Genomic DNA, 19,216 nt, shown 5'->3' with positions numbered 1-19,216 from the left:
TACCGGGACACTGGCCTTGCTAGTACTGATAGTTGAAAAATTTCTGACAAAACTTAATGTGTTTTAAGTAGAAATGCTGATTAACCAAAACTGGAATGTTTTGGAGCAGTTTTGATGACTGTGACAGAGCAGGCAGTTTCCTTTGGTACTGTGCCCAGAAGCTGGGTTTCCAGAGTTTGCCACTTTAAAATCCAGGCTTTGGGCAACTGGGGCCTTGGGACTTCTCATTTCCCTGCTCAGGCTGGAAGCGCCCAGGAGCTATGGGAGCTTCAACCCCACAGTCACAGCAGCCTCCTCCATTTCTCATACGCACACCCCACACCCCACCTCCCCACACCCTGCCATCAGCCTAGGAAAAAGCCCAAGGAGCCTACTACATTTTCAGTAACAGTCTCTGTCTTATGTTAAAAAAAAAAAAAAAAAAAAAAAATTAGACCGAAAGCAGCAGGTTATAATTTTGTAAAACAGGTTTTGTACAACTTGCCTTCACAAATTTTATCTTTCCTCATAAAGTGGAAATTCCAGGATTTTACAAGTTCCCCTTGCTAGAAAAATACTAAAAGTCTCCCTCACAGTTTCTCAGGATTACAGCCCTAATTGGAAACATAGTTTTGATTTTTCTTTCACTGAAGTCAGTGGGAATTTTGCTATTCACTTCATCAAGGGCCATCCTGCCCTATCCTTCACAGAGGCCGGAGACTCAACTCTGGTAGTCACTTGGCTACAAAGACCAGTGAAATTGATCCCAGCATCAAGAACACAGTGTGCAAGCTGGTGTCCTCTGCTGGTCTCCTATGAAATTTCAGGGAGTCGCTGGAGTGCTCATACTTACGTATGTAGAGGTTCATGCCTACCCCAACGAGTCTTTGGGGCTGGCACACAGATCTGTGTGCAAACGGTGCTTCCAAGACCTCGGAAAGGGCTAAATGGGCAAATGTGGCCAGGCTGCTGCTGCTCTTCCAGGATGCCATGATGTGCCTGTCCAGAAGTCAGGTATGGCTGGGTTCACGGTGAACAGCAGTGCTGTCTGATGCTGTCACGTAGCAATTTGAGAGGAGACAAGGCAAAATTTTAAGATAAGCAAATTTTTTTGATTATGAGTTTTAAACCGTGAGCAAGGACAGAACAACAGTTGCACGTTGCAATGTTTATTGTTTAGATCTTTATCTCTTTTTTCAGCCTAAGCACATGTATGGGTGGGCATGTCTTTTTGAGACCCATGGAGAGGCACACAGTAGCTTCAGCACACAGCAGAATGCAGTGGTTTGGTGAAATAGGTCACAGCATGGCATTTACTGTTTGATTTCTTCTAAGGTCAACGAAATATCTGCTATTCTGGGAAAGGACTTTACAGTGACTCCGTCCAAGCTTCTTCAGTTTGATCCAGGTATGAACCGGTGCACTGAATAATTTTAAAATTAATTCATTGATTTTGAACGTGTAAACTCTCATTTTGGAAAGTGAAACCTGTTATGTATCTGTAGTTGGAGGAGCTGAATAGGATTAAAGACACTTGAGCTCATTTTCTGGAAGTGCAGTGGGCTTCCTTTGTGAGTTAGTATCCTTACTACTCAGGATGAGATGGCGTGTGGTCCCTTTACATCAGTTAAAATATCAAAAGTGCTGAAATGTTGTCTCCTAATCTCCCTACAGCTGGGCTGGGGAGGACTCACCCAGAGCTGATCTGTGAGATGCTCTAAAGATTTAAGACATAATAGGTAAAGCTCAGGAAGCTGTTCAAATGTAGACAAAACTGAGTACAGCTTAAGTTGTGTAAGGCATCCAAGACCAGAAAGGTGCAAAAGAACCTGAAAAATTTTCAGACCTCATCTCTGCTTGCACGGTAATCATAACAGCAGTCTGACCTTGGCTGAGGTTGTAAATACCAAGAAATTATAGTAACTGTATTATCAAAGGAGCTTGATTTTTTTTTTTTTTTGTTGGGGGAGAATGAATAGTAAAAATGAATACAAATGTGAAGATACTGAAAAAAATGCTTCCTCTGTTCTGCACAATTTATTATTATTATGCTTTGATTATCTCCCTGGGTCTAGGGAAAAAACAGTCTAGGTGACAGTTTCACAATTTACCATTCAGAAATTCAGCTTCACCTGAAAAACTCTTTTTTTCTCATATGAATAGACTATCTGGGAATGAAAACCCATTTGCTATCATAATCACTTCCTTTGCATACGTAAGTCTCAGGTTTTTTGGAACACAGCCTGTTGGCATAGTGCAGGATTTATTTGAGTTTAGAAAATGGGGTCCGCATAGGCCTCCGAGGATGTTGCCTGCAATGCCAACAGAGACTGCCAGCAGTAAGATTTCAGTGGCAGAAAGTCACAGTGACTACAGAGGAGACAAAATTTATAATCTGTGAAAGGCTGAAATAAATGGCATGTATATGATGGTAAAAATTAGTGTCAGTGCTTACCTGTATTTGAAAAACAGATATGGGGAACATAATAAATCAGTTCCAGCCAAAGCCTGGGGTTTTTTACTTTAGGACTTAAGATTTTTATTTTCGAAACAAAAGCATTGCATGCTACAGAAATTATGTAGCTTTGCATCCCACGGATGAATTCATATATACCCCAGCTTTGCTTGGCTATCCCATAGGAAAGCTTGTAGCTTTAAGTTCAGAGTCACAAATCTGATTATTTTGGAAATCTGCCACTACAGCCTATCTTAAGAAAGGCAAATTTTATGTAAAGGTGTAGAATGAGCAACTGCCGGTTAGTTTTCAGAGGTAGATAAGGGAGGACACCCAGTAGACAGCAGTGAAAAAAAACCTGTGCAGAAGGGTGGAAATCTGCCCTAATTTCCAGTGTTTCTGGAACACACATGAAACTTCTGAAAGCAATGAGCCTCTCTCTCAGACCCTTCATCTAGCATTAGATTTTTTTTTTTTTCAGTTTTATATTAGGAGATGGAAGAAAGATCTGAGAGATCAGTGTAAAAGAGTCCTTCATACTGTGCTGACCCAGGATTCCAGCTCTTTCCTCTAATGTACTATACAGTCAAGCTTACCAGCCTCTGGACTCAAATGGCTAGAGTTTGTTGCAAAGAGATTTTTATTGCAAGACCCTTTACTAGAATTTTTTCTGCTGGTCCATGCAGATGCTCCAACCATGGGACAGTTTGGAGTTACTGTTATTGTCTTTCCGAATATGGTGGTAAGCCACGTGAAAATTAACTGCAGACGTGGGCAGGAGAGATGCGCACTGTTCCTCTTTTCTTGCCCAGCTTCTCGGTTAAACCAGCTGAGCTCCCTCACACCGTCTTTTTTGGGTGGCGCTCTTCAAAAGTCCTTTGCTTAGGCTTAACCTTAGGGAAGGACCCTCCAAACTATTACATTCAAAGCATCCGTTTCTTAGTTCTAGATTCAAGATGTTTGATATTTATTAATTAGTAGTATTTGCTAATTATTTAGTAAGGCTGACAGGTTTGTTTTAAAAACAAACCTCAACTATGCTAATTGACTGGACTGATTGGCACATGAGACTGCAATCAATAAATTGCAGCAGCAGAAGACCCTATCCAACTTTATGGGTCTGTTTGTATTGACAGCTTCTCTTAGCTAAATGATTCATACTGGAAAGGAACAAGGAAATAGAGGTTATGCAGTGTCATAAGGATGTAGAATTTTTTTTTTTACAGTGTAGCACATTTAATCTTTGATATTAATTTTGGATGTTAGCACTGACTTTGTGATGCAGAAACAGTTCCCAAGATGTTTTGTTGACAGCAACGTGTATGTTGAGATCTGCTTCTGTCCTGCTACCTGCCTCTGACTTTTCCTGAATAAATTTTGCCTTTCGGGTAATAACCAGCCTAGTCCTTTAGCTTGGAATGATCTTCCTCATTCCCATAATACAAGCCTGAAGTTGCCCAGTAAAAGCAAGTTACCAAGTAAAAGTTTTGTAACCAGGTATAAAATCTGCCTAAAAGGTTGTACTTCAATCAAACATAGTCTTTGATCCATTTGCAGGTATTTTAAATAACTGTTCCATCTCTAAAATTAAGGTTTCAAGATTAAAAGCATATGACACATTTTCTCCTGAAAATTGCAATGGAAGTCCTAAATCTATGTATTTTAGTGTCATTTTGCACGTCTACAGAAGCTTTTTGTTACAGCATGTGCACTTGAACTGATTCATCATTGCGCAGGAACAAATTTGAACTTAATGTTATTTGGCAGAACAGCAGGAGTCCAGTCGGTAGGAGCACAATAGCATACACCAGCTACTCCATTCTAGCTGCAGACATGTTAATTAATATATTTCTTTGACACCCCGATTGATTGAAATAGCACTTAAAGAGTAATTAAAATGTTTATTTCTGTTAGGAATGTCAACCAAGACGTGGAATATAGCAATTACCTATGACGGATTAGAGGAAGATGATGAAGTCTTTGAAGTAGTTCTGAACTCCCCTGTGAATGCTGTTCTTGGCACCCGGACAAAAGCCGTAGTGAAAATTTTGGACTCAAAAGGAGGTATTCTCTTTTGATCTTCATCATTAAGAAGGTGGGACAATCTTGGCTTAGTAGCTACTTATTTTCAAGCACAAGTTGTTCCTAACACTCACCTTCAGATCAAAATGCTTAATTTCTTTTTGGAGAAAACACGCTTGACGGTTGCAGACCCTTTATTGCCTCACACAGTCACATGCATCCTCTTAGGAAACACAGCATGGAGAAAGCAACAAGTACAAAATGAGAGGGGTGCAAGGAAATAAACCACTTTTCATAACAACATGAGTTCAGTTCTTATTTATTAAAGTGGGAAAAAATGTTCTTAGGTCCATTAGAATTTTTTTCCCCAATTATTGTTTAACAGTTATTACAGACGTCTGAAAAAGATTTATTTTCTTCTCAAAAAAGAAACCTAACGACTAAACCCAGCTCTTAGCAATACATTTTCTAATGCTTAGCAAACACAGTCCACAACATTACAGCACACAGCAGTGATGATTACAGAGTTTAGGCTTTTATGTCTGCATTATTATTGTGTTTTTCAGTGATCAAATGTGGTGTGCCTAAAATCATACCAAAAAAGAAGCAACTGTAGAAAAACAGAAATAGCTAGCAAAGCAGCTGAGTTCTCTGAAAGCTGAAGAATGTTTTTTCTTCTGGTGCTTAGTGAAACAATATTTTAAATACCTGTGTTGCAATGAATTAGGCTTCATTTTATAGAAATTCCTTTTAAAATTTCAGATCTGTTTTCTCTTTAACATTCATAATGTGACTCAGGAGTTAATTGACACAACTGCTTTGTAGGAACAATAGTGTCCTGGATTTCTGAAGAGAAAATTGTCTGGGCATGACAGAAATATCACCAACATTAGTTAAAACTACCTGTCTATCCATGACCAAAAAACCAGCACTCTGAACCTCAATCTATGCATGAAAACAGGTAATGTCAGCAGATGATTGACTGAAATTCTGATCTGTGGGTAGACAGATGCGTTACGTATAAAAGCACACATATACAGGTAGCAGTTGCAGTCATAGTCAGAGCAAACCCCACAAATGAGGATGACTGAACAAACAGCAAATCAACCACATCAAGTGATAGAATCATCCAACTTTTAATGACAAGCTGTTTATGTGCCCATGTCAACATGACCAGTTATCTGCTCATGCAGTTAGAACTGACCATCTGCCATTTTTTATGCTTTCAGGTCAGTGCAGCTATTCCCATTCTTCTGGCCAAAGCAAGCACGACTTCTGGGGGAGAGGCACGCTGTTTCCAGTTTCCTCAGGCTCCTCACCACCTTCCAGGCCTGGCAATGCTCCCTTGGAAGGGATCCCACCGCCTCCTTCCAAAGGGATGAGAGAGCACGGAGGGGACCCACGGCAGGAACACAGCCTGGCGAATCGGTCAAGAACCAGGCTGAGAGTGACTGGAAATGGCAGAATAGTAAGAGACTTCTGTAGTGCAGTGATGGACTGATTTGTGAATTTATTGGGATGTGATTTCTTCATTTAGTTGTCATATTTTTCTAGTGATCCTACCTGACCATACAATTACCGTAAACTGCCTGGGTTTGCTCTGAGTCAGACCTGAGAGCTATTTAAAAATACTGCAAGGGGAAAAAAAAAAAACAAAAAACCAATAAAAAATTCCTGATTTTGAAGTTCCATGTATACAAGAGAAGAAGAAAACGAGTTGGGGAAGGAAACATGCATCAAGTAACTTCAGCAATTAGGCAGCTTCTAATCTTGTCTAAATTGTCGGTTAGCTAGAAGGAAGAAGTCACTAGAGCCAGGCAAACGTACAGAAGCTGTGCACCTGGTCCTGAAGTTTTAAAGCTGAAAATACTGTTAGCTTGAACAGGGAACAACTACTTAAAACTTGCCCATTGATTTTCCTGCTTAAACTACATTGGTTTAGTTAGGTGGTTTAGTAACGCTCCACTATTGTCATCTTAAAAGTTAATGGAATCTGTTTATAAACACACTTGTGTGATTTTTTAATGGCTGTGTTCAGAGGTGATTGGTTTCCATTCTGAAAGAGAAAGAATTAAAACCAAGGTATGTTCTGCATGATTTGTAGCCTAGGTCTTGTAGTAAATCTTGCATAAAGTCGTTTTGTTTCTATAATGCATGAATATGCCCATCTCATTCTGCTTTTCTACCTTTTTCAGGTTCATCCTTCATCTGTATTTAGAAATGGAACTGATGTGGTTTTCAAAGTAAGAGCATTATGAGTATTGCTCAGATATTTCTATGATTTTTTTCTGATTCTGTTCTTTCCAGGCTTTATCACTCTTAATAAAACATTATGACCAATAGTTTCTTTTTCTATGGATCTTTCTTTTTCTTTGCTGTCACTTTCCCTTGATTTGCAACAAGTTTTTTTGGTTTTTTGGTTTTGGTTTTTGGTTTTTTTTTTTTTAGTTTATTTAAGAGTTCCTTGTATGTGCTAACCCTCTCTTTTCCCTCTCCGGTTCTCCTTGTGTGTGTGATACTGTAAAACGAAGTATCACGGGATGGTATCACTCAAAGTAGAGAATGACACCTCATCAGCTAAAGCAAACAAGAAGGCTGAAGTGTCAGTAATTAGCCAAGCACAACCACAGATAAATGTCGTCTCCTCTAGGAAGACAGAAATCCCACAAGCTGATAAGGCAGAACTAGCATCTGAACCAAGCTCAAGACATCAGGTATGAAACCTTTTGTTTCATAGGCATTTTCACCATCTGTTTTCAGTCACGCTGTTTTCCAACATGATTTAACACCTCTGAGATCTGCAGCCTAACCCTTCCCACTCCAAAGCTGAGTTTAACCAATACACAGATAAATTAACCACTCAGCCCTTGAACAGTTTTCATGGTATGAAGTTTTAATGTAAGACCTGTTTAATCTGTTTCATGTAGCTTGTTTGTTTTGTGCAATTATTTTCCTTCAAATGTTCAAGTGACATTTCTCTTTCCAGGACTTTTACTCTTTCCCAAAGGCCTGTACACCAGATTTAAAGGGCCTCTTACATTACGAAGAAAGCACTCAAAAGTTATTCCAGTGTGATGGGATGATATGGAAATTCTGGAATTCCCAAAGCAAGGTAAAAATGTCACCAAGAGTATGCATCTAAATCAGAGCACAGAGTCACTCACGGAGAGTGAGACTCTCAAGCAAAGGACCTTCCTCTAACAACTATTGACTTGTACAGGGAATAAAGGAGTTGTTCAGAGCCAGGCTGGCTGTCAGCAGAAAAAAGATTCCTAGAGACACGATGAGGGCTTGATTGCTGGGGTTGCCTTTCCAGGTGCTCCTGGACGAACCATGGGAGCACTGATGTCTTGGTGCTCATGGGGATGTGGGCATGAGACGGTCAGTGAATGAAGGCTGTGAGAGAATGAGCACGAGTTACTAAAATTTGCTCACTTAGGTATTCTGTAAACGTACCTCCCTTCCACCATGTAAGATACCATGCTGAATTTTGTTGCACTGCATTTCCTACACAGACTGCAGGAGACAGAAAATGGTGTCCAAACTAATGTGGTCTCTTAAGATGATTTTTGGAACTCAAACCTCACGTCATCTTTAAAGCTGCTCATTATAAATTGTAGGCTCCACTTGCATGCATTTATTTCTTTACATCTCATAAGCAATGCTGTACCTTTACTGACACACACCAAAGTTTATGTTCAGTTGAATTCTGGGGAGGCCATAAGCAGCACCTCCAGCCTTCAGCCTGTGAGCAGGAGTCTCTTTTGCCTCTTCCTCTTTTATTTCAGGAAGTAAGCACGAAGAAATGTCCCTCCGGATGGAGTCATCATGAGGGCAGCTGCTACTTCCTGGTAGTGAATCACAAGGTCACCTGGAACATTGCTGCTCGGGCTTGCAGAGAACAGTAAGAGGCTTTTCCAAGTGAACGTGTTTGCTGCGTACTGCTGTTGCCCTGAGCAGAATGCTGCTCTCAAGGCCGAGGTCATCCACATAAGCCCCACTGCGGTTGCGCTGGCACAGCTCCCCCCAAAAATAGAACAAGCCCTGAGATTCAGACCCAGTGGAGGACAGAAATATTATTAGTCTATGTCATAATGTTTCAGGCGGTGATGTGAGCTTATTCACAACATGAATTCCCAAAGCTGTCCATCTGCAGCGAGGGTGCTTTCCTAATGGGAGAGTTAGTTTGGGAGAAGAGAAATAGAGCAAAGACAGTCTTTCATCCTCTCTGACCCACCACTCCTTCACTTCATATAGCTACAGTACAATGTTGCCAGCTCCCCTCTGTCTCACCATATTCTTCTGAAGATGAAGCTCTTCAGATTCTGTAACTTGAAAACTTCAATTTAGCAGTAAATTTATGACTTTTAAGGATAAATAAAAGCTAATAAATAAAAATAATAGTTGTCTCAAAGTAGGACACAAATAGAAAACTCACCAGTCTTGCTCTTTGGAGGCCTGCTTTGGTTTTAGGTGTGATAGCTTAGGACTGGAAGAAAAGCTAGCCATGGTATGTTCTGGACCTTGTGTTGAATTGTGAGCACCAGATTGAAGACCAAGCTGAATAATAGGAAGGGCTTTAACAGACCTCTCCATTACTCCATGAAATTGAAACAGGGGAGAGTTTGAGATGAAGAAACCAGAATATATTCCATAAGTGGTTGAAGGACATGCAGGAAACATGAAACATGGACAAGCATGCATAACAAACCTTGATTCATTCCTGTCAGTTATGCCAGATTATGTTGTCTTGGTAACACACAAAAGGAACGTTTTGGTTCTAATACCTCCCAGCTGATGGAAGTTATTCTTTACTAAAATGTAAGTACTACCTGCTCTTGTGAGCTCTCTACAAATTTCACATTGTTAATTGGTTTACTTAAAATTTCACCTGAAATGGTTTTCTATCACCTGCTTTTATTTTGTTACTTATCCAAAGCAAGCGGTGAATATTCTGTCTTTTTTTATTATTATTATTTCTGAAGGCTTCAACATTGAATTGATCCCTTGGGAACATACGTCACTTTGCTGGGAGGTCTTCCCCATTTCCTAGAAGAGTGTGCTCCCGGTGACCCATATAATTTGTAGGTGGTAACTTCTTGCTGAAGGCTGTAATGTGCAATGTAGATGATAAACTGAATAACAGTAGATTAATGAGAGTGTTAAACACCTCCACAAAAAGTCAAGGCATATCACTGAATCCACAAGCAAATGTATCTTAGGGCAGCGACGATTCAATTAATGTCAGGCTACCACAGACTAAGGAAGCTTTATCTTGGTAAATGGAGTACTCCTGGCCTCCATCTGGAAACGATCTACAAAAGTACAACCCCAGGCACACACTTAAAAGTGGTGCAAGAAGATAACTTAATAAATTTTATTTTGTGCTTTTGCCCAGCTCCCCGTCGGCAATCACCACCACCAGCAATTGTGGTATTTGAGTTATTAAGACTTCTACTGTTGACATTTAAATAGCTGATATATCCAACAAGAAAATAAAATCAGCATAGACGTCAGTCCTCAGTTTTTTAATAGATCAAACAAACATTAGACATTAAATGAAAACCTTAGAATTGACTTTCAGTAAATCAGCCAATGTCACTGAAAAATAAGAATCATTTTTATTGCTACAAAAATGGCATTATTTTAACCTTCAATTTTCTTGCTAGACTTTTTCTATTATACAGAACAGGAAAAAAGCACAAGCGTTGTTAAAGTCGTTTCAGTAACAGTCTCCAACTAACCAACCTCCTAACCTCTTAGACAAAACAGTGTTATCCTGAGATGATGGACTTGAGACCAAGCTATACAAAAAAGACATGGACGGGCTGGAGAGGGTTCAGAGAAGGGCCGCAAAGATGATCAAAGGACTGGGAAGCCTGCCATATGAGGAAAGGCTGAGAAAATCGGGTTTATTCAGTCTTGAGAAAAGAAGGGTTAGGTGTGACCTTGTTGCTATGTTCCAGTACTTCAAGGGTGGCTACAAAGAAGATGGAGACTCCCTTTTTACAAGGAGGGGTAATGGGTACAAGTTACTCCTGGGGAGACTCTCATTGGACACAAAAGCAAAATTTTTCACAAGGAGAACAATCAGCCATTGGAATAATCTCCCCAGGGAAGTGGTGGACTCCCCAACATCGGAGACTTTTAAGTTTTGACTGGACAGGGTGCTGGGCCATCTTGTCTAGGCTGTGCTTTTGCACGGTTGGACCAGATGATCCTTGAGGTCCCTTCCAACCTGGTATTCTATGATTCTATTCCATCAAAGCAACACTATCAGTTTATTGCGGAAGCAAAGACATAACTATATCTACATGGGCTTATGCAAACCTCTTTGGGCTTCTAATGAGCTTTGACATACCTTGGATCAATTTTTTCCAGGTGGCATACCAACCTTTTCTTCAGTTTCCACGTACAGGGACAGAAGCAGACACAAAAATGTGCTTGTCTTAACACAAGTTGCTATATGCCTCGGTGATAGTGTGGGTGGAAAAAATCTCAGCTAATTGCTGTGAAAATCTTGCACCATTTCTAACCCTTCTCCAATACATAGGAGGGAAAGGTGGTTTAAGAACTCATTTCTCTAGCTTTGTTTTATATGCATGAAGAGGCCCTTGGCAACATGAGGCGAAGCATCTGGGGGATATTACGGCTGAGTGATCCCACAGCAGCCTGATCTAGCAGCAATTTTGGTGATTTATGTAACAGTTCTTGTTTATCCCATAGGAACACATCCTCCCCAAGGGTCAGTGCAGCAGGACTCACTTGCATGTGAGATGGTTTCACTGCTGCCACTGCAGGGACTCTCCCTGGATAGACAGAACCCACAGTTGCATCTTTTGCTTTGTTAGTCAGATTATACCTTCATCTTCTTGAAGGTGAACATTTAATTACATCTTAAATATGGTCAGATTTCAGATCCTTTACTGCCAGCTTTGTAAGGCAGGGCCTGTTATTTTGTTTGGTGTTTGTACATTAGCAGCATGTAGCCTCAGTCCTTGGGAATCACAGGCAGAACCACACCTAAAATAACAGGTTAGACCCTTCATGATGGCTCAATGCAAAGCCGGATGGACCCTGCTGCCCTCCTCTCCTAATGCTGTGCTAGTTCTGTAAGTGACTGGTTTAACTGATATTATTGCTAGTGACTCCAGCACAGGGATTCAGGTACCTAGAGACTTTCAGTTGATGCTCCTGTAAACCCTGCATCGTGTCTGCAAGCCTCATCTGAATGTTCTGAATACCACGAGGCATTGTAAGCAACACTAGACACCCGTTTCAAGGCACCAGGATTACTCCCTAGATGATCAAACAAAAGCCTGGGATAAGCAGAGCCGCTCAGTCACTCCCCACCTTCATCATCAGTACAGGACCTGGATTTACGACAGCAGTTCAAATTAAATGTCCTCCTGTGCTGCAGAGACCTTCATAGCTAGCCAAGTGTGCTTTTCCTGAAGTTAAATTTATCGGAATGGTACAAAACTCCTTTAAATATATTGGATAATTTAATGTAAAATGAGCAAAGTCTTTGTGCTAAGTGTTTTGCATATAATACTTCAAGGTCAGTGGCTACCCAAAATACTTCCTTTATGCTCTAAGATGATGGATGCTCTTGACTTGATAGTAAAAATTCTGGAGCACACCGGAATAATTTCAAATAATAATTTAGCACATAATATTTTAGGAATTACTAAATTAGGAATAATTTAGTACAGAAATTAGTGGTATGTATGGTTTTTGGAGGGGGTTGGCATTTTTTTTGTTTGTTTGTTTGTTTTTCAAAAAGGCATTATGACCCCTTCTCTAGAGTCATTTAAATTAGGAAGTTGTAGATTTGCATAACTCCATAAATAACATTATCTTGTAATTTCCTGTGTCTGGCGCTCTGCTTAGAGGCACAGTTAGAAATATCATCGTAAATGGTATGTTCCTTCAGGACTGTTCTCATTTCCCTACAATACATCAAAACCCCTGACTAGGTGTAACAATTAGAACAGTTGTTCTCTCTTCAGTCATGTGTGTTTCTCAGGTTGTATTTAGAAAGCATTCCTATGGAGAAAAGATTAGATAACATTATTATTGCACTGCTTTCCTTTCACAGTGCTGAAGTCTCTCCCTGGTACTTGGAGTGAAGTAAAAGTCTGAAACTGTTATTGCTCAGACCACCCCTGTATGTCATGAACGATATAGAAGTTACTGATACACATTGATCCTTTTTGTGTTCATATTTTTTAAAACAATTGAAACAACACGAATAAGCTATGCTTACTTAAAGTAAGTTCCAGGGCTTTGATTGTCCTGAAGCAGAAGCCAGATAAAATACCCTATTTTTGTTATTCCTCAGCTAGTGGTGATACCACAGAGACTGCTGCCCAAATGTCTTCTTAGCCCCGCATCTGGTCAGTGGCCACCCACAGTCGCTGTGAGGAGGAATGGCATCCCGCCTCTGAGTCAGTTGCCCTGGGGGGACACCCTCAATTAACTGATCCTGCTTTCCTTCACTTTTTGTCTGAGGAAGCAGATGGAGTGCAAAACTTTCCAAGAGCTTTCGTCAGTGTAACAGCTTTGTTCCTGGTTCATTGCAGATTTGGTGGCTGGTAGATGGGCTCAGAAGTGTGGAAGCGTGTCACCCTTGGGACACACAGGCACCAACACCATGCACTAACTTTACCGTGATGAGAAGCACAGTCAAAGCCTCTGTGCTGGGAGCTCCATTGGGTGAAGTTTTGGGAGCCTGTACCATAAGCGGGTGCACGATCCCAACACCTACCAGACAGCTGCTAACCACTTGGTGCTGGTACAGTCTGCCACTTATAAATTCATGATCAATGTTTCTGAGGCCATCCTCCCACACCTCTGCCAGAGGAGAGCATGCACAGATGTTAACGAGATCCTTTACACTTTGTTCTCAGGTTGTCTCTGAACTTAGTGGGCCCTTGATGGGACCTACGGTACTGTGTGGTGCTTGGTCCAGGGCAGCCATGATTACACAGGCTGTGAGGGCTAACACTGAGCTCTCCTGCAGGCCTTGGCAGACCCACCGTGCAAAGCGGAGCAGACAGCAAATCCCCTGCTGCTTTGGTTCACTGCAGGGACAATGGAGGAAGCCTTTGCAGCAGGACATTCCCATCAGCATTACAATGAATGTGTTCTGTACCATGCCCCTGTGTGCCTAGATTAAGGAATGGTCCAGATTTTGTGCAGTAGGAACCATGCAGAATATTGTGGGCTACTACTTTGAATTCCTCCTGATGTAAAATTTGCCTGCTGCCCTATCTTGTCTGGCATTCTGATATGGCATCCATGGGATTGGTAGTGTTAGAAGAGATACAAGGCAGCAAACAGGAATAGAGCTCCAGGCATGGGTCTGTAACTGGGCAGCAGGCTTGGTGGTGGGCTTGCACTCCAAGATCTGTTCATGGTCTCCACAGTGGATTCAAGTCTGCCATGCCATTCTTGAGGTCTGGGTGTTGTCCCAGCTCTTAAAGAAGACAGTCTTTACCTCTTTTGGAGCAATACTGATCTGTCTCCATTATCTGGCAACAGTCATGATCTTACCAAAATCCTTATTTGCCATTAACTTATTCTGCTGCTAGAAAAGTTTTTGGCTTTCTTAAAACATGTTTTGATGAGTAGTGTTGTTTGCTTGGGCTCTATCAAGCATCACCCAGGACATCCTGGGAGGCTGAAGGGGCTGGTGTCACTGTTAGACTGACTGGCAGTCAGAAATCTGGGACAACAGAAATGACAGAGGCTTAGCATCAGAGGGAAGGCAACTGCAGGAGTGACAGGTAAAAAGATGACATATCAAGGCAGGCAAAAAGATGGGTAAGTAGGAAAGTGGAGCCACTGATGGCTGGCAAATGTGAAGGATGCCATTGGTCTCTTACTGCTTCAGGATTTAGCCCGATCTCTAAATGGTTTAAGAGCAGCCTGCTGGTGGTTGCACACTTACTACTAGTTGGAAGACTTCACAGTGGCAAGGCCACTCAGTGGCTAGGGTTTGCAAGTCCTCCTTCGGGGTTGGCATACTTTCAGTACAAACACAGAGCAGAGCTTATGCATTGGCTTCATTCTGAAATAGTCTGGTTAATACACTCCGCAACTGCTCTCCAGTCTGAACTAAATGCACAGTCATTGCAGACAACCCAACATTACCTCGCAGAACCACACTACCACTCTAAGCCAGACCCCTAAATTACATCCACTTAGTTCTTTTTTGAAACATGGCCAACATCTTAACTGTAGTATTCAAAGATTTAGTTTTGTCAGAACACCATTTTAAAAAGACACAGTCTGCTCTACTACCAAATGGGTGAAGCTCTATCTTTCAGCAGCTTGGATTTTAGTGCATGCAGATTACTTTTTTAAAGAAAAGTATGTATCAACAATTGTGTCAATGGTTTAAAACACCATTTGTGAGTATGAGGTACACGTTTCCTGTGTACATTTCTTTCAGTTGCCCAGCTGATTTAACTTTTCTGTTAGAAAAATCAGACTAGGACTTTGGTTCCTCTCCAAGCGATCCAGAATTTCAGGACTTTATTCTTTCATGCCAGTAAGTAGCAGTTTTCCTGTGAAAAGTTATTGATACGCTGTATATTAGAATCAGTGCCCCTTGTTGATAAGTCGATGGGAGCTGTCTGTCACTCTGTGGAATGCTAATTACTCTGTCCTTTCTCCTTGAGCCTAGATACCTGGGGAGTCTGGCAAGTGTGGCTAATGAACAACACATGCAGTGGCTGTGGGACTTCAGTGGGAGGAAGCCCTTTTGGATAGGCAAGTACAGCGGCTGCCTGGCCCCTCAGAGGGAGGTTCCTGTGCACCTGGGAAAGCAGAAACTGCCACAGCAATTCCAGCCCAGTTTTCAAACCTTGCATTATCCTCAACTTTCTGCTGCTTTTAGTATTTCAGAGCAAGACATAAACTGAAAGCCATAATCTACCTGGCTAATTTTATAAGTCTTTATCAAAAAGAAGAGTTTATCATGCCTATTGCTGGATTGTTTTTGAAACCTTGAAATCTTTCCCATTTTAATACTAGCTAGTAAAATTAGTTCTGATGAAGCTCCTACTCTTCTGTTTATCTCACCTTTCTTTTGACTGTTACCTGATTTATCCGTAATTTATGTTTTTACTTTACTTCACTTTAAATAAATATTTATGTTACTGCTAACTTAAGGGTGTCATCTTGTATCAGAAATCTTGTGAATTAATTAGATGATCAGCTAAAGAAGATTTCATCACATCATTTTAGATTTAGCTGTCTATTTCTTGTGCTGCACCTTTGATCTCATTAGTGTTGTGGTTTAACCTCAGCTGGCAACTAAGCACCACACAGGGTCAGATGGGCCTTCTCTGGACCCCCTGAGCCCTTCCTGTGAATGACTGCCTGAGCTCATGGACTAGTGCTATTGCCTTCTTCTGACCCCTCTTGTTTCTGCTACACTGTCCACATTTTAGGTTCTTTTTTCCAATTGAGAACTGCAATTTTCAGCTCTTAATAATTTTCTGAGATGGATTTACTAGCTATTCTAAATTAACTTTAAAAACTACAGTTAGTTTTGGATCATGTTTAATTGTATCATGATTCTGTTAACCTGAGAGAAATAAAATCCTCTGATAAGAATAAAGACCTCAAGACCATTGTGTCAATTTTCTGATCTTGGTTTCTTCTAGAAGACAGGTCATGGCTGCAAATATGCCACCCATGTTGGTCTTAGTAACTCAGAGGCTAAATGAAAGGATGTGTTTTACATTGTATTAATTAACACAACCTAATTGTACAACTGTTAATCTCAACAATGTAAACAAGGTCTACAAAGATCTGCAGGATTTTATTTTCAGAAGGAATCTGAAGGCATGTGAGGCTGCCCAAACTTGAATACAACATTCTGCGTGGCGTCTTAAGTATCAAAAGAGAAATCTGGGAGGTGACAGACATGCAATAGATGGAAACAGAGAGAACATTTTAGATAGGCAATAATGTGGAGAAGTATACTTTCCCTTATTCATATGGCACTAATTGTGATTCAGATGGCCTTATGAAATATTAAACAGTATTTTACTTGTATTCTTCCAGATGGGTTTTTTCTCTCAGCACAATATTGTATGTGCTTTTTTAACAAAGGGATAGAACAACATGCTTGTGTTGGCATCAGGCTCCAGAGATGATAAATATCACTGATTTGGTCTTAACTGATTTCACACAGGCTTGAATGACCAAGTCAATCCTGGACATTGGGAGTGGAATGGAGGAGAACCTGTAACCTACATGAACTGGAGAAGAGGCTCCTACCACTTTCCAAAGAGAGGAAGAAATTGCGTATTGGTGCAGAAGCGAGGAAAATGGCAAGCAGCTGACTGCAGGAAGGCCAAATGGAACAGCTATGTATGTTCAAGAAAGCTGTAAAGCATGGAGGATCCCTGTGAAAGCACATGGACATTCGTGTTGTTTCAGTCTTATTTATCTGCAGACACGTGATGGTGTGCAATTAAAAAGTGTCCTAATTATCAGCAAGGTTTATTTTATATGCTGCCAGAGATGCAGGTGCGTTGGACTCTAACCAAGGAATAGAGGTCAGTTGCAAAGATTAAGTCCACATTAAGGTTTTGAACTCTCCCCAAATACTTTGATCTGTCACTTGCTCGTATGTATTTTTACACCAAAGAGCTAGGCCTAAAGGCTTTTATCACATTTCTGTGTAAAAATACTATTTTATTTTTTTTAAAGAAAGCAGCACATCAGTTGATTTGCTTCACTCTTAAGGAGGGGTTGTGAATTGGCTGTTGCTTTAATTTATTTGCAGTAGAAACTGTAGTTTTACCCTGCAGTCACAAAAACAGGAAGACTGGCTGGGGTGGAAATGAGGGCAGACTCTGCTGGCTAAAACCAGGTCCTCTTGGGTGACAAGGGGAGGGACATTATGTCAGGAGACTGCGGCTTCTTTGGTGGAAGTACAATGTCTTACGAAAATACCAACGGCAGGTTTTAGTGACAGAGGAGCCAAGCCTTGTATTTCTTTTTCTACCTCCCAAGGCCAGCAGATCCTGGCCTAATGGATCTGCTCACACAGTGCTGTATATTGATTCACATTCCTAACCAAGATTGTTCAATGTTTTTTGGAGTTGCAGGATGGTGCTGTAATTTTTAGTGTAATTAAATAATCAGACCTCTTCAATCTAATACTATACCAAAGGATGATTTATACAAAAAAAAATAATACTGAAGATTAATCCTAGAATATTATCTTGGGATATTCAGTGATACATGAACATCAATAGGATTTACATGTGTGTATAAACCAATGTAATCGTGAGACATATTTTGTACTAAAGCAGCTATGGCTTTTGAAAAGTATTAATCTAAGTACTTATTAGGGCTTAGAGGTTTTTAAAAATAATAACTAAAAATCCAGATTTAGTTCTGAGAAAGGCTTAAAAATCAGCATTTAATATGCAAAAAAAGCTGTCCATAACTTAATTTTAACTTATTTTAAATATATGCTGTTGCAGAGGTACCATTTGATAACATTACAGTAAATTCATATTTTGACCTATCAAAAATCTTGCTTTAGGATCTTCTTACTGCTGGCCTTAAAATAAAAATAATAAAAAAAAAGAAACAAGTCATAATCTTCCTAAAAAAAAATATTAAAAATTAAAGCTCCTCTCAAACCCTCCCTTTGCCCATGATGAGTGTGTGACAGTTGGCATGGCACTGGGTAGGCTGAATTTGCCCTGTACCTTACGAACTCTCATCCCTCCCATCTGCCTGCCTGCTGCCAGCAGTTGATTCTCCCCTTGCCCCCAGTCAGCTCATCTACCCAGCCTCTGGACCGATTGCATCTGTACGCTATTTCACCAGAGGTGCAAAACCTCCCTCTGGGATTCCTCACAGCAATTTCTCAGTCCTGCGAGAGACGGATGCAGCTGAATCACCTCTGCTCTCTGGGCCAAGGGACACTGTTTCCGGGATTATTTATCCCTTCTCCTTGCCTTTGGCATGCATAGGTTATTTATCCTTCCTCCTTGCCGGTGACATGTTAAATGAATATGCATGTGACTAGCTGGATAGGCTTTGTATACGGAAGAGAACCTTTCTGAGAGCACTGTTGCAGATAAGCAGAAGTGCATTGCAAAAATAGGGAAGAATACTGTGGACAGAACCTCCTCGCCCTTATTGTTGGTATCAACGGACACAGACAAAAATATTTCCAGGATTTTTTTTTTTTTTGGGGGGGGGGAGGGGGGTGCGGGCGGGTCATGGCAATCTTTATGCCAAGCTTCCAGACACTAACACTTTTGCTTAAGGCATTTTCTAGATCAACATAAATAGGCTAATTGTTTCAACCAAATACCCTTGAGTACCCATATAGAGCTGTCTTTATTTCTGATAGTTTTCATTGCAAAAAAAAATTAGGATCTAAAAAAGCACTCTTGGGATCTCTTGCTGTTGTGTCGTGAAATTCCACGGAAAATTGACTAAGAGAACTTGGTTAGACATAAACATGAACTTTTATTTTTTAGGGCCTTCTTTTTATAAAAACTGCTGAGTTTATTGGTGCTGTCTTGATAAAGCCTGTTGAGATTATTTAAATACCTCTCTTAATTAGTTAATAAATGAATGACATCAACAGAGAGAGAATTCTGACCAACGTGCTTGTTACTTGATCAGTAACTAATAAAGGCCTGGTCTGAGACAACTGTGATCTCAGGGGTTTGCTTTTGTGTATCTATCTCATCTGAACTACTTTAAAGT

At 40.6% G+C, this 19,216-nt stretch overlaps 1 protein-coding gene across 4 annotated transcripts in view; it reads left to right on the top strand.

The window, feature by feature from the left end:
• The window catches only part of FREM1 (FRAS1 related extracellular matrix 1), a 74,196-nt gene extending 55,527 nt beyond the window's left edge, over positions 1–18,669 (top strand). For 2 of the 4 annotated variants that reach the window (XM_054810609.1, XM_054810616.1), the window contains 9 exons: positions 1,315–1,387; positions 4,349–4,498; positions 5,686–5,924; positions 6,652–6,699; positions 6,988–7,170; positions 7,443–7,568; positions 8,245–8,360; positions 15,150–15,235; positions 16,668–18,669. In XM_054810609.1, coding sequence (XP_054666584.1) covers positions 1,315–1,387; positions 4,349–4,498; positions 5,686–5,924; positions 6,652–6,699; positions 6,988–7,170; positions 7,443–7,568; positions 8,245–8,360; positions 15,150–15,235; positions 16,668–16,867 — 1,221 coding nt within the window. In that variant the 3' untranslated portion in view covers positions 16,868–18,669. Of the gene's footprint in view, positions 1–1,314; positions 1,388–4,348; positions 4,499–5,685; positions 5,925–6,651; positions 6,700–6,987; positions 7,171–7,442; positions 7,569–8,244; positions 8,361–15,144; positions 15,236–16,667 lie in introns of all 4 variants that reach the window. The other 2 variants (XM_054810610.1, XM_054810611.1) reach the window with 2 other exon arrangements.
• Positions 18,670–19,216: the final 547 nt, after the last annotated feature.

Source organism: Grus americana, chromosome Z, assembly GCF_028858705.1.
Source record: "Grus americana isolate bGruAme1 chromosome Z, bGruAme1.mat, whole genome shotgun sequence".
NCBI lineage: Eukaryota > Metazoa > Chordata > Aves > Gruiformes > Gruidae > Grus > Grus americana.
This window is presented reverse-complemented; position numbering and strand designations above follow the sequence as displayed.